This window comes from Apodemus sylvaticus, chromosome 7, assembly GCF_947179515.1.
Source record: "Apodemus sylvaticus chromosome 7, mApoSyl1.1, whole genome shotgun sequence".
Taxonomy (NCBI): domain Eukaryota; kingdom Metazoa; phylum Chordata; class Mammalia; order Rodentia; family Muridae; genus Apodemus; species Apodemus sylvaticus.
The window spans coordinates 59,665,541-59,691,285 of record NC_067478.1 but is presented as its reverse complement, the minus strand read 5'-3'; the positions used below and the strand labels follow the sequence as shown (position 1 = coordinate 59,691,285).

The 25,745-nt window shown below is 45.6% G+C and overlaps 1 protein-coding gene across 2 annotated transcripts in view; it reads left to right on the top strand.

The window, feature by feature from the left end:
• Positions 1-25,745, top strand: part of Rora (RAR related orphan receptor A) — a 97,224-nt gene that overhangs the window by 58,942 nt on the left and 12,537 nt on the right. For both annotated transcript variants that reach the window (XM_052187917.1, XM_052187915.1), the window contains exons 2-5: positions 1,041-1,126; positions 15,686-15,827; positions 18,197-18,592; positions 25,158-25,279. In XM_052187917.1, the coding sequence (XP_052043877.1) occupies positions 1,041-1,126; positions 15,686-15,827; positions 18,197-18,592; positions 25,158-25,279 (746 nt within the window). The remainder of the gene's footprint in view (positions 1-1,040; positions 1,127-15,685; positions 15,828-18,196; positions 18,593-25,157; positions 25,280-25,745) is intronic.

Genomic DNA, 25,745 nt, shown 5'->3' with positions numbered 1-25,745 from the left:
TGGTGAAAAGTTTGGAATGTGAATGTAGCACAACAGAGCATTCTGGTTAAATGGGGGGATGGCGTGTTCATTGCCATCATTGCAGATCACCCTTGGTCTCCGTGATTTCACATATAAACCCGACTTAAGAGATGAGTTAAATGTGAGATTTTTTTTCCCTCATGTATTTTACTTTGTATATTTCAGTTTTTCCATTCTACTTTTTGTACCTCTACTGGAAATACAGTGTGTTTATTTAGAGATATTCCTGGCCAGGACATAAAACTTTGGTGTCATATCTTAATCATTTGGTTTTCTAGAGGCAAGCAGCTTTAAATAATCAATTGCATAAAAATACATGGATGCTGCACCCAAAAAAAAAAATCAATTTCCATTGTAAAAAAAAAAATTCAGAAGCAACCTCTCCTGTTTGTCAAAATTCATCATTATTAAATTCAGGCAGGATATTAACTTTATGGCTGAAAGGTTTTGGCTGTACAGAGATGAACTAATTTTGAACACATGGCAACTACATTAATTCTTTGAAAAGATGAGTGAGGAACCCTTCCTATCATACGTAACTTATTACTATTTTGAACTGAATCATTTTCCTAAGTGGACCTGACTTTTTGGGGGTGTATTTTTCTCTCCCAGTCAAGAGCCACATGCTCAGCCAAGACAGATTTATGACCTTTTAAAAATAATGACGGAAAATGAGATGGGGTGGGAGGGGACGCGTTTTAGTGTCCGCTTTGCTCTGAGGCCTAAACTGCGAACTCTCCAGTTCTGGAAGCCTTTGAAACGCTGATTCCAGTCTTCTTGTGGGCTCTTAAACACCTTCTCAAATGACCCATTTTAATAACCCGAAAGCTATTATATAACGAGCAGCCATAATTTAGTCCAGGGCTCTAGGGGGACCCTCACAGTTCAGCAATGAATAGTTAATGCAGGATAATGTTTAGCAGGTTATTAGTTTTCACTATACAAATGCTGATCGGGGAACGCTTTTATAAGGTGTTTAAAAGAAAATGTAATTAACTGCTTGCATGCTTCTGTTGCAGCTCAAATTGAAATTATTCCATGCAAGATCTGTGGAGACAAATCGTCAGGAATCCATTATGGTGTCATTACGTGTGAAGGCTGCAAGGTAAGCTGTTTGGATTGTTGTTGTTTCTATTCATGTTACAAGGCATCTTTGCAATTTCTATTTTTTACCTCCAGTCTATCTAAAAGTTCGACTCCTTTAGATTCTGAATGATGACAACGGGGTGTGGACAGTACTGTGTTGTTAAATCGTAATTACTGCAGTTGCATAGTCTCTAGTCCTTTCTTCAAGATGTCAGAAGAATCAAGAGCAGGGGACCAGAGTCGATTGCTCTGATGAGATATCTCTGGGATGAGGAGATGATGGTCAGTGGGGAATAGCGTTCTGTGTGTGAGAACGCGGGACCCTAATTCAAGGCTCTGGTGCCTATGTGAAAACTCCAGAAATGGCTGCTCATGCCTGTTACCCTAGCCTTCTACCCCAGGGGTAGCAATCCCTGAGGTTTGCTGACCAGCTAGCCTGGCTAGCCTAGTGAGCTCCAGGTTCAGTGTGAGATCTGTCTCCCTGGATAAGGCAAGGAGCTACAGGGAAGGACACTGACATCCTATTCTGGCCTCCCTTGCTGCAAAGTGCATACACACACACACAGGGTGGAGGGGGGCAGTGGAGGAGACACCTTGGATTGCCCATTACCGGATGTATGAGAAGGTATTTCCCATAAGTTTCACATGGTTGTGACTGAGTGTTTCTGTTGCTATTCAGATGTTAAGTTATGGGAAGAACTGAGATTTATTCCTGGTGTCTACCTGTCCACATCTTAGCCTTTTAGTCCCTCAACTTCATCTGTAAAGTAGCGGTGACACCTGCCCTTCCCACCTGTTAGGATACTCCAAGAATCGGAGGCACTTATAAAGTAACCTGGAAAGTGTCACTTGAGTCTAAATAGCATCTTCATTATTGCTATTGTGACCATTTGTATGGTGTGACCTTGGAGTCCTGGATGCAGAACAGGCTTTCTGTGAGAATGGAAAAAAGAGATGCTTATCTTAATCAATCCAAGACCTTGCCCCCAAACTGTTATTCAAATTTCCATTGGTTAAATTGTAAATGCTTCTGCTTGTATGGGAAGAGTCCTAAGACAGGGTTAAAATAGCACAGAATGAGTGGGAGAGTTGCTATTTGATGCAATAGGCCTAGGAGACAGTAATAGCCAAACCCAGATTAGCCCTGAGGCTTTTTAAGAGTGGGGGTTGGGAGGAATCTGTAAATTTGGTTTGCTTTCCATTAGTGAAAACTAGAATGTATTGCATAAGATAGAATCACCTGCAGACATACGTACATAATGGCTGAGAGATTTGGGGGAGATTAGCATCATAATTTTTTAAATTCTTCCTTTCACTGCTAATCAGATCATTGGCTGATTTACATATATGTAAATGCATCATCTAGACTGCAGGTTAATGAAGATGGATTTTTAAAAATTATCATGTAGCCAGGCAGTGGTGGCACACGCCTTTAATCCCAGCACTTGAGAGGCAGAGGCAGGTGGATTTCTGAGTTCGAGACCAGCCTGGTCTACAGAGTAAGTTCCAGGACAGCCAGGGCTACACAGAGAAACCCTGTCTCGAAAAACCAAAAAAAGAAAAAAAATATATATATATTAGTACATATTTATTTGGGACAGGAAGAGGAGGCTCCATGGCATACACGGAGGTCGGATGGCAGCTTGCAGGAGTCAGTCCTCTCTACTGTGTAGGTCCTAGGAACTCAGGTCTTCAGTCTTGATGGCAAGTCCCTATACCCACTAAGCCACCTCACTGGTCTAGAGCATGGGACTTTTGAACATTACCAAATCCCTTTGTACTTTTTTCAAAAGCCACCCACCTTTCAGAAGTGGGGAACTTGTTACTTGAGGGGATTTTTGAATTATTCATCTCTGTGGTTAAGGCGCCTTGGTGCTGGATTGAAAGAAAGAAAGACAAAGAAAGAAATTATGCCCCTTTCTTCCTTAATCTGGCCTCTCTGAAATAAATTATTTAAAAAATTAAATACTTGGGTCTGGAGAGACAGCTGAGTGTATGACACTGCTTGCTCTGCCAGTATGAGGACCTAGCATTGGGCGTGTTTGTGTGCGCTGTAACCCCAACAGTGACAGGGCAGAGACAGACAGCTCCCCAGAGCTCACCTGCCAGCCACCAGAGCTGAAACAGTGAATATCTCTATCTCAAGTATTAAGATGTCCTCCTCAGGCCTCTGCATGTCCCACACATATGGAAAGAAAGTTGAAATACTAACCTTGCCATGCAAATGACCTGTCCATGACAGCTGGCTCAACTTCAGCCTCTGTGTCCCCACAGCTATGTCCTTGGTGGGAGCACCAGGTCCTCTCTCATCCATACAGCAGTGTTTGCTCTGTTGTGGTCCTCTGCATGCATGGTCTTCATGCTTGGCCCGTCCCCTGGGTGCCTGTGCCACCTATGTCCTTGCATGCTGCCCTGGAAGCCCAGGACTCTCTCCGAGTTGGTCAGCTGTGCCACTGGAGTTCTATGTATTGAACTGACAATGTGTTATCTAGAAAAATGAAATTCAGGGGTAGAGTGGGGGCGACTTGTATGCTATGCCTTAGGCTCATTAATAACAGGCTATTCAGTGAGTCCCGAACTGACAGAGTACCAGTGCATTTACACATGCACAGGATATTTTAAGGCCCAATATTTATTCTGGAGAAAATAAATACAAACAGTAAGGCTAACAGCAGTTACAGTCCCAGTATATCTAGACACCCCCTCCCCAAATCCTGGCCATGCAACAACTCCATGTTGAAATGGCATTAGCTGGTGGTAGTTCTGCTCATCTGCTCATGTGACTTCCCACAATGAACCCCACTAAACCACTAGAGTATGAGTTATTCATTGTTGTACAGTATTGTGAATTTGGTTTTGGTTCTATATTGTAGTGTCTCACTATAATCATTTTACCCCTACATACAGTGAAGTCTACAGACTTCTGCAACTGTCGTTAATTTTCATATTCTAACCAGGTGGAGATGATCCCACCATGACAAATCATAAATAGTTTTCTTCCTGGCAGTATAATTAGGTATAGGAGGGTAAGCCACATTGCATATCAAGAGGATTTGTAATGAGGAAGGGGATAGAAAATGGTCTGGTTTTCTATTGCTGCGATAAGTCAAACAACTTATAAATGAAAGCATGCCATTGGGCTCACAGTTTCACAGGGTTAGAGTGTGTGAAGACATGGCAGTAGGAAAGTTAAGAGCTCACATCCCAAACTGCAAGCAAAAGGTAGGAGACGGGAGTCTGCCAAAACCTCAAAGCTTGCCTCCAGTGTGTCCAGTGACACACGTCCTCCGAGGCCACACCTCCTAATCCTTCCCAAACAGTTCCACCAGCTGGGGGCTAAGCACTCAAACATATGAGTCTATGGGGGCGGGGCATTCTCATTCAAACACCACAGTCATTTTCTGAGCTAGCTCTATTGTAGGTAGATCTAAAAATCAGCCTGACCATAAAGAAGCCAGAGAATGTGATCATTGAAGTAATTATCATTTTTCCATGTATTTTCTTAGGTAAACAAAAACCATAGGTGGGAGGACTCCTCCCTTATTTCTGGTTCTTCCCAGTTTGCCTTCTGCTCATACCCTTGGAGATCTAGACTGGCGCAGTGCACTAGATGGCCTCTGATCTGAGTCTGCCCAGACTACCTACCTGGGTTAGAATTCTGCCTGGGGCTTGTCAGGTTGAGCAGTGACCTCATCACTTAGAGTATCCATCCATTTTTCCAGCCTGTTAGGTAAGGGTAGCGAGCTGCTTGCTGGAGTACTCACATGCATCCAGGTCAGGCACTCAGGAGAGGCTTGGCTATGCAACGGGAGCACTTGCATTCCGAGAGCTGGCTGTTGTTACCCACACTCCTCTATACCTTGGCAATGCTCAGTGTGGAGAGATACGAGATACTATTAATGGGATATCCATGGCCTAGTCTTGTCTTCTAAAGTCATTGGCACTTTTTCATGTCCATGCACACAATAGTAAAAGTAATACTAACTCTCCCTTGGGACCACTTACCATAAGCACTCTGAGGAATCCAAAGATGTAGCTGACTAAATCCTCCCTCAAGGAGTTTATGGTCTATCTGTAAAGAAGAGGTCTGCGCAGGGCAAAAATAACTGTATAAACTCACAGATGCCCATATGCAGCTGATGGCACTAGAGGAATCTGGGCCTGGTTCAGTTTTACAGGCCCCAACATGGGGCCAGGGAGGCATCCTGGGCTAAGAGTTAAGGATAGTGGGGAATGGCACAGGTAAAATAACCTGCGTGGGCAGCCTTGGTTGTAGCCATTGCATTTAGGGAAGGACATACACGCCGGTTGGCAGGGAATAAATGCTGTTTTCTGTAGGTAGTGGAAGGGAGCAAGGGTTCCCTCCACCACATGTTCTATCATGGGGAGAATTTATCATCATCAATCCGACAGCAGTATGCACGGATTCCCCTCTGTCAAGAGATGTTCTGAACTCCTGGCACCAAATCTGGTTGAATCCTTGGTAACAATGACCAGCCCATGGGAACCAGAGGTTGGAAAGGACAGAAATAAAAACCCTAGAAACGATACCTGGGCTATAGATGAGAAGCTGAACCTCCATCCTAACCCCGTGAAGAAAGGAACACACTCCCGTACTTGTGGTTAGACCTTTGAGAAATGGTCCAGAGGCCACAGGCTCTCACTCCTACTGCAGCTCAGCTGATAATGGAACATTTCTCAGTGTCACAGACACCTACTTTTGGTTCGTTTTTCAAATCCGTAACTGGTTTAGGCTTTGTCTCTACAGTTTCAACTGTAAGGTAGTTGTAGAGGTATGTGTATAAGTGCAGCTGCCACGGAAGTCAGGGAAAGGGGTTGGATCCCCTGGAGCTAGAATGAAACTTGGTCATGAGCTGCAGGAACCAAACCTAGGGCCTTTGCAAGAGCAGAAGTGCTCTAACCCCTATGCCTTTGCCTCTACGGTTTTTAGGTTTATTGTACAGTCTAGCACTGGGGTTAGTAAATTGGCTTCTCATATTTAAGACCTTTTGCTCTCCATAAAAATACATATAACCTGTATATAAATACATACATATAAATCATAGTATACTTGCCATATATGATTCACTTATCTGAGACTTACTCATCAATGACTTATAGCTAAGATGGTGTCCTGTGTGAAACTTCCTCTTCCAGCCAATCACTGGGAAATTTACGATCATCCCTTCATACAAACATTTCGTAAAATAACTATAGGAAGGTTTTAATGGTATTTAGAGTATGTTACTGGCATTTTTCTCCCCTCTGAGGAAATCCTCAAAGTGTGTGGAGCTTTGTATGCAATTGGCTGGGAAGAAACTGATGACTGTTCCCCTTAGGCCCTCCTAGTTCTTCATGAATTCTGCTATTTTTGTTATTCCATTGTAAAAAGTCACTACGACCCCTGAGCTGGCTCTGTATGGTTTTCAACATTAAATGTTTTCATGTTCAATATTTTTTTTATTTTTAAAGTTTTAAACTTCCTAGTTGTGGACTAGAGCTCAGCCTTTTAAAATGAAAGAGCTAGGAAGGACAGGATGTCACTTTACCCGTCAGCCATCTGAGTCTTCCATTCTACTGTCAGGTGAGGAGGGGGATAGAGTGCCTCTGCTTCAGTTTCCAGTGCCACAAAGACAAGTGGCTTGTTCATCGTGTCTCAGTGGCTACTGCCCCGTCTGCCCCGTCCCTCCTCAGCTTGCAAACAAGCTAGGCTCCAAACAGTGTGGTAGGTAGAGTCCTCCCTGCCTTAGTACTTGATTTCTGGATGGTTCTCCAGGGGTTGTGGAGCGCCTTTTGGGGACTGGATCTGAGAATGTTGGTGCTCAGGCACTGGTAACATCCACACTTACGAAGGGGACACATGAGGTGCTGCCAGCTTCCAGTCAGAGCTCTCTACCACACCCAGTTTCACAAGGAGGTAGGCCATTATCTATGGAAGAAAGTTTCCCTGGGAAGCGCTACCGGATGCTTGGGCATGGGTAGGGTGGGACAGTTGTTGTGCAGCTATAACTGGTACAAACGAGGCTGCCTGTTCTTAAGAACCCGAGTCTCTTTCCTCCTTTACTGCTTAGGAGACCTTACACCTGCTCTAAGTCCGTTTCCACTTTCTCACTTCCTTCACCTCCTCCTCCCCCTGACTTCAATCTGTGGGTGACCTATCCTTACCCTCAGTAAACCTGACAGTGCCATCTTTCCGCCATCTTTTCCCCATTGTCCAGCTTCTCCACTTTTTATCCACACTCATCCTCACCCTCCTGAACATTCACAAAAAAAATTTAAAAAATTTAAAAAAAAATTAAAAAAAGGGACATAGGGCATCTTTTTACATAGAGAGCTCAGCTCTTGCCTGCATCGGCAGACATAGAACCCACTCGTGCACGTCTCCTGAATTTCCAATTCTTAGTCAAACTGCAAGATGCGATGCTTTGGGCAGGCATAGGAGCACTCACAATAACTCAGAGTCATGAATAAATCTTGGTTGTCAAAAAGCAAATGTGTAGCCATTCCAGCGCGTCTGCCATTAGAATTCCACAAGGCAGCTGTCAGCTGTTTTCTTGTAATTAAACAGCCAATGAGCAGCTAATTAAGACATATGTGTACACAGAAGTGGAAGTGGGTATGTTAATGAACTGTAGGAATCAATTCATTACGTGAAAATTGTCAAAAGACCAAACATCAGATCAGTATTGCAGCCTGTGCTTCATGGAGAGGCAGCCCCAGGCAGGAGGGGCCCTCCAGCTCCAGGGCACGACTCCTGAGTAACCTCTCCTACATCTACCGGTCAGTGTCCAGCCAGCCCACATGCTTGAGTCAAATCAGTAATAACCCCAATGTAAAAAGTCACTGATATTTCAAAAAAAATTTTTGAATGAGATGGATCTAGCAAACTGGTTTTCCCACCTGTGTAAAAATGCAGTGTGTGAGGCGTGTGAGGCACTGCAGCACACCCACTTTGGCCATTATCAGTAACTTCCACTACAGATCTAAGAAGTGGGTAGGGGGCTTATTTTTCAATCTGCCCTCCATATTTCTGTGACCTGAGGCTGGGGAGAGGTCTTCATTGATAAAGTACTTGCTACACAAGTTTGATCACCAGTAACACATGCTTAAACTTCCTGGAGAATCCCTGAGGCCAGCCTAGCCTAACTGGTGAGCCACAGGGGCCAGTGAAAAATCCCTGCCAGGGAGGGAGGGGGAAGGGAAGGGAAGGGGAAGGAAAGAAGGAAGGAAGGAAGGAAGGAAGGAAGGAAGGAAGGAGAAGCCCCTGAGGATTGAGGCCCAAGGTTGCTCTTTGGCACACTCACCATAAAAGCAAGCCTTTGGGATAAGATGCACCTAGAATCGAGAACTCATAGCCAGTACCTCCTATCATCTGCTTGCTGTGAGCTCTTGAACATATAGCTCTATTTCCCTGGACTTTAAACCTGAACATACAACAGACATGCAAATGGCTACTTTACATACAGTTGATAAGGTGTCTTCTGAGGCACCTAGAATGATGCTCAGAATATGGCTGTTACTGGGGCCCTCTCCCCACCCCCACCCTGCCATTCTCTCAGCAGGTATCTGAGTTAACTCTTTTGAACAGAGAAGATAGTGGAGGCGGTGACATGCAGCTGGAGGGCAGAGTCAGAGTAGGAGTGTGCCTGGGAGGGGCCGGCTCAGAAAAGGTCCCAGAGAAGGATGGGGGAGGAGATTCTGAGTTTCCAGGCAATAGTGGGACAGAGGTCCTTAAGAACTAGCTTGGAGGGGCTGGAGAGATGGCTCAGCGGTTAAGCACACTGACTGCTCTTCAGAAGGTCCTGAGTTCAAATCCCAGCAACCACATGGTGGCTCACAATCTGCCGCTCTTTTCATGTCTGAAGACAGCTAAAAAAAAGGAAATGGCTAGTCAGAATGGCTAAGGTTAAAATCTCAGGAGACAGCAGGTGTTGGCAAGGATGTGGAGAAAGAGGAACACTCCTCCACTGCTGGTGGGGTTGCAAGTTGGTACAACCACTCTGGAAATCAGTATGGTAGTTCCTCAGAAAACTGGGCAACTGGGCACGGGGAGGACCCTGCTATACCACTCCTGGCATATACCCAGAGGATTCCCCAGCATGTAATAAGGACACATGTTCCACTATGTTCATAGCAGCCCTATTTATAATAGCCAGAAGCTGGAAAGAACCCAAGTGTCCCTCAACGGAGGAATGGATACAAAAAAATGTGGTATATATACACAGCCATTAGAAACAATGAATTCATGAAATTCTTAGACAAATGGATGGAGCTGGAGAACATCATACTAAGTGAGGTAACCTAGTCTCAAAAGATCAATCATGGTATTCACTCACTGATAAGTGGATATTAGCCTAGAAACTTGGAATACCCAAGATATAATCCACATATCAAATGATGCCCAAGAAGAACAGAGGAGTGGCCCCTGGTTCTGGAAAGGCTCAGTGCAGCAGTGTGGGGCAATACCAGAACAGGGAAGAGGGAAGGGGTGGATGGGGGAACAGGGGGAGGGAAGAGGGCTTATGGGACTTTCAGGGAGTGGGGAGCCAGGAAAGGGGAAATCATTTGAAATGTAAATAAAAAATATATCAAAAAATATATATCAAAAAATAAAAAGAACTAGCTTGGTCTGTGTAGGATCTGGAAGGAGGACTGAATCTGGGAGAGAGACACCTGGTTATCAGGAGGGTGAAACAAGTGCTGGAGGCTGACAGGCAGGGAGGTGACTCCAGAGACAGGCGTCAGGTGAGTGTGCACCTGGAGACAGGCGTCAGGTGAGTGTGCACCTGGAGACAGGCGTCAGGTGAGTGTGCACCTGGAGACAGGCGTTAGGTGAGTGTGCACCTGGAGACAGGCGTCAGGTGAGTGTGCACCTGGAGACAGGCGTCAGGTGAGTGTGCACCTGGAGACAGGCGTCAGGTGAGTGTGCACCTGGAGACAGGCGTCAGGTGAGTGTGCACCTGGAGACAGGCGTCAGGTGAGTGTGCACCTGGATTTGGATGGAGGAACGGAGCTGATGAAAACTCAATTTCAGGTTGATAATTTTATCTCCACGTGGCAATAAGAAAGTGAGGCAAGAGCCACACATTTTGGAACTTCACATCTTTGTTAGTGGAGATGGGAACACTTTTGCCAAACTGTTAGTAAATTTCGATTTCTGAACGAATGCTTCCATTTTTCTACACTATTCCCATCTGCCTTCCATGGCTAGGACACAGTCTCACGTATGGTCAGCACGGGGCCACTTTATTACTTGTCATTTTAGACAGCCACCAATAGTAGTAGCCATCAACTGGGCCCCAAAGTGTAGTGTTTGCCAGTTTCTGTGGTGTAAGTACTCCACCATGAGGCTATTGCAAGTGCCCCAGTGCACCAGCTTGCTGGGGAGTCAGGAAGAAATAACCAGGACTTCAGCATCTCCAGCTGCCGCCATCCTTCCAATACACTGGACAGCACCCATTATAATAATCGTTTTTTAATGGTAGTTAGGTTTAACAACTGGATTGACTGAATTTCCTGATATTTAGTAATCACCTCTTGAATCCAGATTATGAGCTTTCTCCTCAACACTCTGGCTCCAGTCCTAACCCCAAGAAGTAGAAGAAAGTCTCACACAAGGGTCAAATTATATATATACACACATACATACGCGCACACACAAAACCAAATAATCATTTTGTTTTCTCAAAAGTACTGAGCAGTAGACATGTCATAAATGAGACTCAATGTACTTTCAAGACAAAGCAGCCCCGGGTTCCCGGGATGACTCAACAGCTATGAGCTGTATTTCTCTTCCAGAGTTCAGTTGCCAGCACCCGCTTCAAGTGGCTCAGAATCCTCTGTAAACTCCAGTTCTAGGGAATCTGATGTCCTCTTCCGGCCTCTTAGACACAGCACCCAAGTGTCCAGCACACACCCAGGGACACACATGCGTCATCATCTTTCTTATATTTTTGAGATTATAATACACCATCTCCCTTTCCTCACTCCAGACCATCCATCCATATACCTTTCCTTGCACTCTTTTATTAAATTATTTTTCATTTTCTATTTCATTAATTTCAATTAATATACAATTATTTAACTAATTCCAATAATTTTAATCTTTCTTTTCATTAATTGTTGTTTCACACATCCTCATATATATTCTAAACACAACCTGCTCAGTACAGTGTTACTCGTGTGTACATTTCAGGGCTATTCTCTTGATATCAGAGAAGAATGCTCTTCCCTCTCAGCATTCTCTGGTTGCCTGTGACTCTCTGTGCTACACTGAAACCTCTTTGGCCTTCTGCTGCCCTCTTATTGGTGCTCATGTTTAGGCAGTCATGTCGGTGAAACTCTTTCATGTTGCTCAGACTCCTGAGTTCCCGTGAAGTGTAACAGATGTATGGTGCACTGTCAAGACCTACTTGGGTGATTCCATCACCTCGCAGGTTAAGGGCCACAGGGCCTTTCAACTTCTTCCAACTTCCTTCTTTCAACTTCCTTCCAGCTCTGAAGGCCTGTTGTGGGTACATTTTGAAGGGCTGCATGGCAGCATATAGCCACTAGGTGGTGGTAGTGTGCCACAATCCAAGCATCTCCTGCTTGAGGTAGATCATGGTGACTCTTTCTCCAAGTCCACCATGTCTAGAATGGAACTACTTCAAGTGCTCCAACATATCTTTTGGTTTTGGTAAAACTACACAGTGCTGTAGTTAATTCCTTTCTCGCCAGTCCTTGACTGAGTGCTGGCTTTGTGTTACATATTCCCCTCAGAGCTTCGCCACAGGTTGCTCTGTCTCAGGAACTCATGTCTCAGAGGAACCTTCTCTAGGATGTGCTCCAAGCACACAAACTCCCGCGTCTCACTCAGAAGCACACTGTTTCTCGGTTAAGAAACAAGGAACCCCCTAAGCTTACTATGGTTTCTTTCTTACTTCTAATTCTCCTATGGATTCTAAAGCATTGTTTCACCAGTATAACAGTATAACTTCCTAGGCATTTAAACGGCTCAGAATCCCTCCGAGGAATACTGGGGGGGAGGGGGGGAGCCGAGGGGGAGGGAAGGTTTTGAAGACAACCAGGGGCTTAGGAGATAGCTCAGTGAAGCATTTGCCATGCAAACATGAGGACCTGAGTTCAACTATATTAAAGATCAGGTGAGGTGCGGCTGCGTGCGTGCATGCGTGCGTGTGCTTACAGCCCCCATGCTGTGGGCGTGGTGGGCGGAGACACACAGATGCCTGGGCCCACTGGTCGGCCCTGGGCCCACTGGTCTACCCTGGGCCCACTGGTTGGCCAGCCTAGCCTAATCTTGAGTTCCTGTGAGTAACCCAGTCTTAAAACACAAGGTAGGAAAAGAAACCAAAATCTAAGGTGAACAGCGCCTGATGCACAAACCCCGGGTTTGGCACCAGAGTCCACCCTCATGGGCCACACACACAAAGAAAGCAAGATTCAGTTTGGCTGAGTCAGGGCAGCCTCCCCAGCCTCTCCCAAGAAAGCGCCACTGGACCCCTCCCATAGGGAATGGGGTATTTCTTCTTGAGGGTCAGACTCTGTCATCTTTTGTCCAAGAGACCGGCCTTGCCCTGGTTTTCAGCTCCAACCTCTCAAAGCTGCGGAGCAGTTGTGTTCTTGATGGATCCCACTGAGGAAAAAATGGAAGGTGGTGAGGGTATGTCTGCTGGGTTTTGCTTTCCCAAATCCTTCCCAGCTCCATGTCTAGACAGCTTGGAAGCCAGGCACAAGCTTCAGACTTGCTGCCCCTCCTCCAACCCCAGACACACAGAATGCTGCATTAATTTTCCTTGCAGTTTACAGCCCGATTCACTCAGACATCCCTAATGAGAGCGACTCTGAGCCCTTGCCCTGAGTTTCCTTGCTGTTCTCTCCATGAATGAGCCAGATTGCGATGGGGCTGGGGTAGGTAAGACAAATTAACGGAGATGTGATGCTTCTGGGCAGAAAGGGAGAGATGCAGGAACTGGAAGCCGATTTCTCCTGTGACTCCCACCCCGCCTCAGCTGCAGTAGTAGCCCATGAGTTGATAAGATGCTTGTGTAGCCTAGGCCAGCTGAAGTAACAAATCTAAAGGGAAATGTAATTTCAGAGTCAATCTGTCCTGCTACTTATTGTAGAGACAAAGGGGACAAGAGTGTTCTGGAAAGAAGTCTGGAAAAATCTCTGTCCTGACTTCCTGAAGTACTAGCGGTGGGATTTTGAGCAAGCCATCTCAAGAGGCTGTCTAATCCCTTTACCCTTCACACAAATAAATAAAATAAAAAAATTAAATCCCTGTTAAAAAAAACATAGAGGGTGTAGCCAGTGGTCGAGCCCCAGGAAGGTGATAAAGGGACAGAGACCAAAGTGACCATCCATGCAGGTGACCGCTTGGTGTACTTTAAAATATATTTTTTGGCTTCCTTCTAGTAAAATCTAAGAAAACACACACACACACAGCTTTAAATATTTTAACAGAAGACTGCTTTCCAAGACACTGGACTCAGTACAAAGTGGGTTAGAAGAGCCTGGCTCACATGCATCTAACTTGGCTTGGTCCACACAGGCCCCAGTCATCACACAAAGCAGCAGGTGAGGACAATGATGGCAGATTTCGAGTGCCTTACATACCTGACCACCAACCTGTAGAGAAATAATAGAAAGCAAAGAGAAAATGAGAGAATCGGAGTCACTAACGGCCCTATTAGCCAAGACCAGCAATCCCCTTTGGGGGGCATAATTTTTCATAGTTTCTTTTACATCAAATATGGGGTGTTCTCTCACTCTCAGAATGGATTACACTGGTCTTAGATCTTCAGCCAATTTTATCACCTTTTTATACTAACAGTATTTCTGAAACATAATTTTCAGTGGTCGCCTAACTCCGTAGTATGGATGTGTACTAGAACCCAGGTCAGTCATACTGGGCATCGAGTGCTCTGCAGAGCATCCTTTGGATGAATCTTGTACCATTTCTCTAGAAGAGATTCCTGGCTTACAGGACAAGCACATTTTATTTCTGTCCCTAATAATTCTGATACAGTAGCCAAATATGCCTCTAGAAACATTTGTGGGCTGAAGCATATCAATATTTTGACATTCCCTATTCCATCCTTCCTTTACTCCCTGCCCCACCAATGTCCCCCTGGCTGGAGACATCTGTCTTTATCATTGAAGACAGCCCTGAAGATGACCATTCTCTCTCTTGTACCCTTTGTGGTTCTGCTTCACATAAGCAGCTCCTTATTTTTCTACTGTGTATTTTTCTTTTGCCCAGGTTAAGATATCATTGAAATATATGTGTGTATATACATACACACATATATTTCACACACACACACACACACACACACACACAATCCCCAATCCTGTCATGTATTTTGGAAGTTATGAAATATACTTCTAAGTAGCACATGTATTGCATGAGAAATCTATGGCAGATTAGAACATATTTTTAAGTTGGCCATAGTGAAAATATTTTACCTGTGCTAAGCTTGTGGGTTTCTCCTACAAAATCACTAAAGAAAAGCTTGCACCTTCTAGTCCCTATACTGGAAATCAGGAAGTTACTAAGCAAGCACACAGCTGGAGGTGAGCAGCTCCCAAGTGCCTTTGCACACCTTCTCATCTCCAGCACAGCACTCAGCACACAGTGGGTGATCAGCACACTGGACCTAATCCTAAAGGCCACGCTTCTAAACACTGCTGATTCCCAACCAGTGCGGACTCGGGATTCACAATGCCACTAATCCTTAAAGTAGTCAATCCAGGGTCATCTAACTGTTCGCACCAATAGGTTCAGAGGCTTGAGTGGTAAACACCACGGCACACCCAGACAGAAGTGAGCTGGGTGCAAACACATTTCTCTTAACTCTGGGAAGCCCAGAAAAGTGTTTAGTTTACCAAAAAGTGTTTTGGAAGCTGGGGATATAGATGACATCATGGGACACAACACTTGCCACCACACACATGAGAACCTACGTTTGAGTTCCCAGCACCCACATAAAAAGCCAGACATGACATGGACATCTGCCACTCCTGCATAGATGGGAGGCTCACTGGGAGTTGCAACCTGACAGTCTATTGCCAGGCACAGTGAGAGACCCTGTTTCCGCAAAATAAGGCAGTGTGACACCAGGACACCTCATCTGGCCTTCACAGCACACACAGGAACATACATGTGCACACACAAACACCCATGCACATACTTTTGTGTATACCTCCACAAGAGCACCAAAAGAAAAGGTATTTTGGAGATACAGGCTAAAGGCAAATCCTTTGGTGTCATTGCAGCAAGCACACTGCTTTGTTTGATCACCCTGATCATGTGTCTTTTACACGGGCAAGTGAGCAGAAGTTAATGCAAGTTTTGCATGTGTAAGAGATGGACGATTAGGCTCTGGGGGTTAATTTTACTCAAGAAAAAAGAAGTGACTTTAATTTCATTAATGGTCTCGTGGAAGATTCTGCTCCAAGCTTAGCCCTCCATTAAATATTAATGCCACTCGGTGCTCGATGTTTAGTTCCCAGCCTTTGGGTATCACCACTGGAACTGACACTAACCTGTTCCGTATTTATAACTGAATCACAGGGCTTTTTCAGGAGAAGTCAGCAGAGCAATGCCACCTACTCCTGTCCTCGTCAGAAGAACTGTTTGATCGATCGGACCAGCAGAAACCGCTGCCAGCACTGTCGGCTGCAGAAATGCCTGGCCGTGGGGATGTCTCGAGATGGTGAGCCTCTCATAGTTGGCGTGGAACAAATGCAGGGGGCTGGGCAAACACCCCTGCGACTCAGGTGCCGCTCCATCAGGGGAGGCTCTCTCTCCCTCTGGCAGCTTCCTGCATCCACAGCACTTCCTGTATCCATGAGCTACTGGAATCAGCTAACTAGCTGATGAGTGTAGACACAGAAGTGTCCTATAGTCAGAATAGCTTCAGGTTGTCAACATTTCAGAAACTACAGGTATGTGTCATCCGAGGGCTTTGATGCAGGAAACCCAAGCTAGGGCAAATTGGTACTTGCCTTATGCTGGTAAGTCTACTGGCATTTGGCAGGAAATAGTTCTTACGGTAACTGGGTCATCCGAAATGCCTGCCAAAGTCAAATTTTGCACCTTCCAAACGTGTGAACATAGTGAGGCTGGAAGATAGGTATCCTTTTTCATTGAGAAGGCATGACAACTAGGGACGGGCCACTTTCCAATTACAGAGAATCTCAAGATCCCTCCCTGAAGCCATTCTTAAGTGCGCTGAATAACACCAGGATTCAAGGCAGTCATGAGTGGAAATGGGCAGGAAATGCAGTGGCTCCATTTTAAGGCCTTTCCTGAGGACACTGACTGTCTCCAAAGATCCCCTGGGGGGTGGGGTATCCATCTGCCCTTCCTACCATCAGCCCATCTTAGGGCCCACCGAGCCACTGGGCTCAAGTTCACCTGCACTGCCTGTCTTGTGAGTCTTTTTGCATCATTTGTCTTTCTTCAGCATCAAACTGACAGTTAGGTATGGCGCCTGTCTGCCTGTTACAAATGCATTTCCTTGAGCTGGTGCTTACACTCACACACGCGCACACACACACACACCACACCACTCCTGCTCACTGGATACAGTTTATTAAAACAAAAGTAAAAGTACAACTTTAGAGCAGAAAATTTCCTCATGGGGTTTTCTAAAATAGCCTTTGCCCCTCTCCAAATTATCTTCAGGATAGCTTCTTACATACTTACGTCATAAGATAGTATAAGTTGTTGTGAAGAAGAAATATATCCCGAGGTTTATAAAATTATATACCCATTTGTCTCCCAGCCCCCTCTGAGCTCTGGAGGTTCCAGAGTGGCTGAGCTTCTAGCTCTTTCCCCCTAGAAAGGACAGCACATCCTCCCCTGGCAAGAAGAGTCCACCGGCTGGTCAGTGGAGTGCTCCCCTGCCTGCTGCCCCTCTGTCACTCTGACAAGGCTGGAGTAAATGAGTTCGTCCCCCCCAATCAAGAATCAATTTAACTATAATCAATTAGGAGAACTAAATCCCCCCAGCAAGAAGCTTCATCTATAGAGTGCCTTGACAAGGGGGCGGGGGACAACACCCTCGGTGGGAGAAATCAAGCCAAGAAAAATGTTTTCTATTATCTGGATGAGTGTTCAGGAAAAAAACACCCGAGACAGTGAGGCGGGAAACTATTGCCACCCTTGCCACCTTTAAGGTGAGATCCGATCCTGAGGAGAAGAGCTGCAGACACAGACCCTCCCCAGGGGATCTTATAGGCCTTACCCTCCCCCTTGTTCTCTTTACTTGAGGCTAAACGATTGTAGAGCGAAGTATTACTTAATGATGGATCCAGTTAAAATGCAGAGGTTTGTGCCTTAGCTACTTGAGAGGATGACGGCTTGCACCTGGGCAACACAGTGAAATGACCCCCACCTCCAAAAAGAAAATAAATACAGACAGGGGCACAACTGGCCACAGTTCTCATAGATCAGGCCGACTCAACCATACAGTTCTGGAAACTGTAGACAGCTTCACCATAAAGCCCCAGAGCCAGCTGGTCAACACTGGCTCATGTACAGAATAGAAAGAACACTTAGTAAAAGATGAAGCTTCTGCCTCAGTATAGCCCATGAATCTTTGCATCTATGCCTGTTGGTTCAAATACTACTAAGGGGTGGGTCTGGGCCGAGCCATATAGTATAAAGATCATTACACCACAGAGCTAGGTACAGCATGCCTGGAATCCTAACACTCAATAAATACTCAGGAGGCTGAGGTGAGGTAACCAGCAGTTCAAGGCCAGTCTGGGCTACTTAGTGAGACCTTGCCTCAAAAAGAAAAACCAAAACATTATATTCTTAATGAGCCTAAGGCACAAGACTGCAGACAAACAAGGGAAGGGTTGCCTGGGCTAACTTGCAAAACAAACAAACAAACAAACAAACAAACGTTGTCACCCAGGAGGTGTGTTTGGAACTGGGGCCCTTGAGGAAGTTGTTCTTGCCTTGTGGGTGACCTGCTTTAATGCTGACTTTCTCTGAGACATTCTGGAAACCTGAAGCTTGAGACAGGATAACTCTGCCTGGTTCAAGGGGATTTGCTTTCTCTCTTCCCAGCTGTCAAGTTTGGCCGGATGTCCAAGAAGCAAAGAGACAGCTTGTACGCCGAGGTGCAGAAGCACCGGATGCAGCAGCAGCAGCGCGACCACCAGCAGCAGCCTGGGGAGGCTGAGCCGCTGACGCCCACTTACAACATCTCAGCCAATGGGCTGACGGAACTGCATGATGACCTCAGCACCTACATGGACGGGCACACCCCGGAGGGCAGCAAGGCAGACTCAGCTGTCAGCAGCTTCTACCTGGACATCCAGCCCTCCCCAGACCAGTCGGGATTGGACATCAATGGGATCAAACCCGAACCCATATGTGACTACACACCAGCATCTGGCTTCTTCCCCTACTGCTCCTTCACCAATGGAGAGACTTCCCCAACCGTGTCCATGGCAGAACTAGGTAAGGCGGTGTGCGGAGTGCAGGGTGCGTGCTGCCCCTAGCTTGCTCTGGGCATTCCCTGTAAAGTAAAAGGGGTACAAGGGACCATCCTCTGATGGGTAGGGTTTCCCCTCCACCTTTCCTGAGATTCAGATGCCAGCCTTGCTGTCTGATGGTTTCCCATGGGTATTCACTGAGAATGTCCTGCTCTGGAACTAGACAGAACATAAGCAGCATGTATTCCCCAGTAATAAGCACAGGAGAAGGCAACTTCAACTGGTATTCCTTTACGCCTAAGGTCACACACATACACAGAGTCCACCAGCCAAATCTAAGCCATAGGCATATTTTTATATTTTAAAAGTCTTTAAATTGGTTGGTAACATTTTTAAGTTTTTAACTGACCCTGAACAGCTGTGTGTAAATCATAAGGGGAAGTATGCCATTTCAGTACATGTAAACGTGGTGTGATAATCAGCTGAGGGAATGTAGCCTATCTGTCATGTTGAACACTTAAAATTTATTCAAAGTGAACATTCAAAACCCTCCTTTCCAGCGTCTTCAAGGGGATGGCCGTATTACCATTATCTGAGCCACCCTCCTGTGGAGCCGCACAGGACAGTTTGTTCCTCCTAAGAATCCTCCTAAGATTCCAACTGTACTGCACACCTGTTGCACATTCTCCCAGGCCTAGTCCTACCCTGCTAAACTTGACACTTAGAAGAAAAAATCAGCTTAGCGGCTCTTTGTGGGGGACTTGATTTTTTTTTAATTACATTGGGCCAATATTTGTGAACACAAGTAACTAGATGGTACCCTTGAGGATGACCCGTCTGGCAGGCCCTTCAGGTCACCAAGCTTTGCTTCACTGGTGTGAAGTGTAAATACCCAAGGTGACTTATGTCAGAACTTGCCAGAATGTTTTAAAGATGACCATTGGTGGCAAAACTGGTCAGACTTCATACAGGGCTCACTTTGCCAAAAGGAAGAAAAGAAAAGGGGAAAAAACAAAACAAAAATCTCCCCAAAGACACAAACACCTCTGTTTTCCTATTGTCCCGGCATGGCCATTTCTGGGAAGACGATGGCCTAGAAACACTGATGGCACAGACAATAGAAACGTTCCCTTCACGTGTGTTATGCTAACACCCTCTCTATATTTAATCAATTTTTTTTAAATATGGCACTATTATTAGAAAGCCTTTAGTAAGAGCCTTTACAGTTTTCAAATGGTCTGCTGTTCCCAGTAATTCTGTGCATGGGGTCATTATACTCCTTTGGGATATTTCAATTAGCTGCTGCAGAGACCCATGAGCTGCGTGGGGACCAGGGGTGGTAAAGAACCAGCGGGTTCTGGCTTGAGCTCAGAAACCCTCGGTTCACAGCCATAAAGGCTGTGTTCTTTAGATGGCACCTCCACCTCTGCACCCCATAAAACATCTTTTTTTTTTAAGTGAAAATTTCCAGTCCAAAATCTCCAAATAGAACAAATTGAACATTTTTGACGGTTTTTACACAAGCATCTCTTTATGGGTCTAAATTTAAATCCTCGGGAGCTGGGGCATTTTAAGCCTGCTCTTTACCCGCCGCATAGCGCTAAAGGTGCACGCCGCTCTTTTGATTAGCAGAGAAACCTCTGAACTAGAAGTCATGCTGAGCAGAGGTAGGTTTGGTTTTTTTTTCCCCTGAACTAGAACAGCCCCCACCCCACCCCCCCTTTTTTTGGCCATGGAATCTTGGTTAGCTTAACCTGAAGCAGAACTGCAATGGAAATTAAATTTTCAAAAATGAATAAGGGTTTGATTGAAAGTTAACACATTCCCACGTAAAGTGACCTGACTCACCCCATGCCTGCCGCCTCTCCACCGTAGCAACAGTGAGCCTGCCCGCTTGCCTGCCAGCCAGTCAGCACTGAAACAGATGCACAGAATTGAGTCAAAGCCTTACCTCAGCGCATGGGATTTGGGCTAAAAGTGCACAAACACCTGACTAGGGCTATAAAGGCCCAAGCTGGTGCCCTCGAGTCTGTGGACACACCTGCACTGGCCCCCTCCCACTGGGTCTGGGAGCCATGGGTTATAGCATTTCCTGGATGAAGTGACTCAAATAGAACCAAGCTGAAGACTAAATTAGAATGCTTCTGAAAAGGGGTATTTTCTATCCCGTTTGTGTGTTAGGATGGTTCAAGGGAGCTGAATGTGGCATAAAATGGCCTAAAACTGGGTGAACCTTCTTCAAAGCTGCCTTCTATTCTGCAAGATTTTTTGCACAGCCTATCCTGTGGTCCCTTCTCTTTATTTGTTTATTTAGTTATTTATTTTACATCCCACTCTCTGCTCCCCTTCCCACAGTCCTCCACATCCCTCTCCCCTTCTCCTCTGAGAGGGTGGGGCCCCTCTGGGCATCCTGATCTTCTTGGAGGCTAAACTTTGTCATCAGAAGTTAAGCAAGTAGAAATTGCACAGCAGGAGAATAGGTTCTACATGAACATATCCTGGGTTCAATCCCATCTTTCAACAATTATACCCTCAGAATTTTGAGCAGCACGGGCCTTCCTTCATCCTTGACTAGGAAATCTTGCCCTCAGCATTTGATGAGTAACTGAACCACACATTCCAGATAAATAACCAAGGCTTGTTTTATAAAAAGTGCTAACTGGGTTTGTTACCGCAACTGTGTTAGCTAGTGTCATTCGAGGGATGAAGGGCACCGTGAGACCCGAAGCTGGCCTGGGTGGGTTGTGGTCCCTCCAGCTTCCCAGCTGGTTGCACAACCCACTAAGCCATACGGCCTGCAAGCTGTACTATCCGTCTCGTGTATGTTCGTGTCTGTAAAGGTTTGCACGAACTCTGACGCCAGATAAAATATCTGCATGAGAGAGAGCTCTGCCTCTGGACAACTTAACACTATTGTTACCTCAGGTGCCTTGCTAAAGAAATGAGTAACTGTCACCTTCTTCTACACACACACACACATACACAGGAACCGCTGTGCAAATGTTAATTATTGATGCCATCTATAAAAATGAGGAGCATTTAGCCTAGATGATACCAAAAGTTCTGCCCTACCCTTAGGTCTGAGAGAAAAGTCTTAGAAACATCTGAAGGGTTTAAAGACTGTAACACATACAGCATAATTAAAATGAAAACTTGAGATTTTCCTGCATTGAGCTGCATGCATAACTACCCATGGTCACGAGCTGTCTAAGGGCAGCAGGTGGAACACACCTGGTTGCCGTGACAGCACTGAAACTGTCAGGACTGAGAAGGGAGACAGACTCACTGTGTCACAAAGCAAGAAAACTAACTAAGCTGTGGAGCTTTGCCCAGAAGGCTTGTCTCCTAACTCCTAGGGTTTAGTACCTCACTGTCCCTCACCCGGCCTGAGAGCCACACTAACTTTTGAGATTGTGTGCAATCTGGTTATACTCTCCCCTGATGAGAGGGACATTTAGAAATGGTGATGGGTCTTAAAAATATTAGCCTCGCCAGATCTATTATGGACTGGAATCAGAAATTACTGCCTGAACAGTTAGTTGGTCAGTATGTAGCTGCTGCCCCCTGCCGACCCACTCTGTGCACTGCATTAGTCATTGCCTCTTCCTATTGGCTGCTGGGAAAGGTCCTGGTGTCCAGGAACCATTTTTGCAGTGCTAGGAATCAGACCTAGGGTCTCGAGCTCGGCAAACAAGCCCTCGCCTCCAAGCAACATCCTTAGCCCTGAATGAAATTTGAGACAGCACTTCTTCACTCAGTACCCCTAAAACACACCGTGTCACTTAAGCTGGTCTCGAACTCGTGGCAATCCTCCTGACTTGGCCTCCCAAGCACTGAGATTATAGGCATGGAGGGCCATACTTGGCACCCCGTAACTTTTGTTAGGATCAATTGAAACAAGGTGTTGGCCATAACTGGAAAGGAGATCAGTGGGAGCGGAGTGGGAGCACCATGGCTCATTTTCTAAATATGCAAATCTTGGTTTATAGCCTAGACACTGACCACCATAGCCAGCTCTCTTTATCAAGGTGTTAACTTTCTGCTTTCTAACGCCCATTCTTTTCATCTAAATAAGCAGGCTCCTCTGCTTCTCCTCTGCTCTGTCTCCTTCAAGTGCTTTCTCTTATTTACATTTGATTTCTTTCTTTTTTTGAAAATACTATTTATCCAGGCTGTTCTGTTACCTGTGTGTTGCCAGACAGAGCTGTTAGGGTTCATTATGTTTCTGTGTCTCCAAGGAGACTTCCAGTTTCAGATTGCATTTAGGTGAGCTTGCTGTTTTCACACAGAAACATGTCTCCTCCTGCCTGACAGAAGCTGGAGTGTGTTTATAAACAAGCAGGCTCTGTTGCTATTGTCGCCAGCCCTATGTTCTATGGCATCCTAAGTGGCTTGCCTGCCAGGAACTCAAAACCCTGGGAACATGATCACTTTTCAGTATGATCTGATATTTGTAAACTCCTAGCAACTATTTCCAATACATGTTTTGGAGACAGGATTTTTGCTGTGTAGGCATGCTAGCCTAGGATGTTCTATATAGATCAGGCTAGCCTCGAATACATGTCCATCCTCCTACATCTAACCCAATTCGAGTTACAGACATGGACTAACTATCACGTCCAGCTTTTAAATACTCCTTGAGTCAGCCAGGCGGTGGTGGCGCACACCTGTAATCCCAGCACTCTGGGAGGCAGAGGCAGGTGGATTTCTGAGTTCGAGGCCAGCCTGGTCTACAGAGTGAGCTCCAGGACAGCCAGGGTTATATAGAGAAACCCTGTCTCGGAAAAATTCAAAAAAAAAAAAAAAAAAAAAGAAAAAGGAAAAAATACTCCTTGAGTCATCATTCTGTTTCCTGACACTCACACCCTGCTTCCCATGAAAACTCTATTTTATCAGTTATCCATCTGATCCTCCTACCCGAGCCTTTCTAGGTCCCAAGCTACCAAGCACAAAGCTGCCTGTCCTCTGTCCCCAGATGCAATCTTCAATACTTCCGCTTTTCTGCCAGGGTTCTGCTTGGTCCTGTTGTTATATCATATCCCGACTCAGTCCTAAACCTCGGAGATCCCTCAGAAGGTGGGCTCTTAGCTATGTCTGCTTTGACGCTGTTACAACATCAGATCTGTCTGCCCCTTACAAACACCATATGTGCTCTTTCATCCACTGTCCCTTCAATATAGAACTCATGCCTCTCCCAACACAACTGACCCCCTCCTGCCAAACCTACCCATCTCTTGGGGTCCAAAATGGTATCCCTCCTTTTCTAAGAAGCATTCTCCAATTCTATCCAGCCAATCCTGATCTCTTCCTATCCTGTGACAGTCACAGTCATTATCTTGTGATGTGATATACCTCACATCTTACTGATGTCTTGAATTATATTTTCTGTCTGTCTACACATGGCCACAGGTGAGCAAGTCTAGAGATGTCTTTGGCATGTATTTAGTATCGCCAAAGCCCTTATACACAGTGTAACAATTCTACAGCATGGACACGTGACACTCCCTGTCCTAAGTGTGACTCCTTGGTTCTCACAGCCATCCTGTGAACAAGTGCTGTGTTCTTTGTTTTTCCAAGGAGGAAAGTAAAGTACAGAAAGGTTAACAGTTTGCCAAGGTCATGGATCTCAGAAGTGCCAAGGCAGAGACACACTCCCAGACAGGCTCAGTCAAGGAGATGTGTCTCTATCTGTCTGTCTGTCTGTCTGTCTGTCTGTCTGTCTCTCTCTCTCTCTCTCTCTCTGCCAAACTAGTACATAATCCATTCATGCCTCAGCAATGTGTGTCCTGACATTTGCTAAAAAAGCAAAGGTAATAGCTAGTTGTCATCATTAAAGGATAGCACTTTCTGAGCTGGGGAGAGGTTCCAGTCAATAAAGTGCTTGCCATTTACAACACGAAGACCTCATTTTGGTCTTTAAGAACCCATGTATTTAAAAAAAAAAAAGAAAAGAGAAGAGAAGAGAAGAGAAAAGAAAAACCAAAAAACCTGGGCATGGTGTAAGCATAGCCCTGGGGAGGGAGGAAGAGGCAGACCCTGGGCCTCACTGCCAGCCAGTTTAGCTTAATCAAATAGCTCCAGGTTCAGTGAAAGACTCAACCATGGGAGGGGGGGGGGGGGGGGTAAGGGGAACAATTGAGGAAGCCACTTGAGACACATACACCCACGCAAAAATAAAACACTACATGCTTGTGTGCACATGCACACACATAATTTCCTGGTTTGCCAAGAGCCATTTTTGTCAGGATAGCATAAACAGCCAAGAAGAGGTTGTTGATCATTTTTCCTACCTAACCTATGTTCATCTCCAGCTGGTAGAAAGCCTGTGACAAGGCCAAGGTCATTAAGTCTCTGAATCCACCATGCTTCGAGCAGTCTTGTTGACTTTGCACAGCCTCTTTCCTCCATTCCCCCAGGGCCCAAACACAGAAGACTTCCATCTTACTTAGCTACACAAAGGAAACCAAACGACTTCAGCACATTGCTTTAAGTGGGTTGCTTTCTAAGGTGTATGACACCAGCGGAAGACTATTACTGGTTCCTAAAGTAGCGTGACTGTTCATGGCTGTGACCTCCTGTTTTCTCCCCAGAACACCTTGCACAGAACATATCCAAATCCCACCTGGAGACCTGCCAGTACTTGCGGGAAGAGCTCCAGCAGATAACGTGGCAGACCTTCCTGCAGGAGGAGATTGAGAACTACCAGAACAAGGTAGAGTCAGAGGAGTTTCTCTTCCCACTGAGGCAACACTGAGAGGGGGGTTGGAGAAGTCCAGACAGAGAGCAGAGTTGACTGTCCTGCATCAGAGCTCGAGTCTCTGATCAGGATCTTACTTCCAGAGCTTTGTAGTCTTCCTGGGGTGCTAGTGTGTGAAAGTTCAGCAGGAACAAAAGTTTATTGTGTTTCATTAAATCCTTTTGTGTCCCAGTTGGGATGACTAGATCGGGCAGCTTCTAAAAGCCTCCATGAATGAGGATTTGTCCTGATGCTGTAGAAGAAAATTTTGAGATTGAAGAATTGGGGGAAGTGCTCTCAGCCCCACGCCGCATGCTTCTAGATGAACAAATTGGTTGGTTAGAGATTGTAGAAAAAGATGGGGCTGGAGAAATAATATTTTAATAATAATAATTTAAACATAATAATGTTTCACTGGTTAAGAGCACTTACTGCTCTTCCA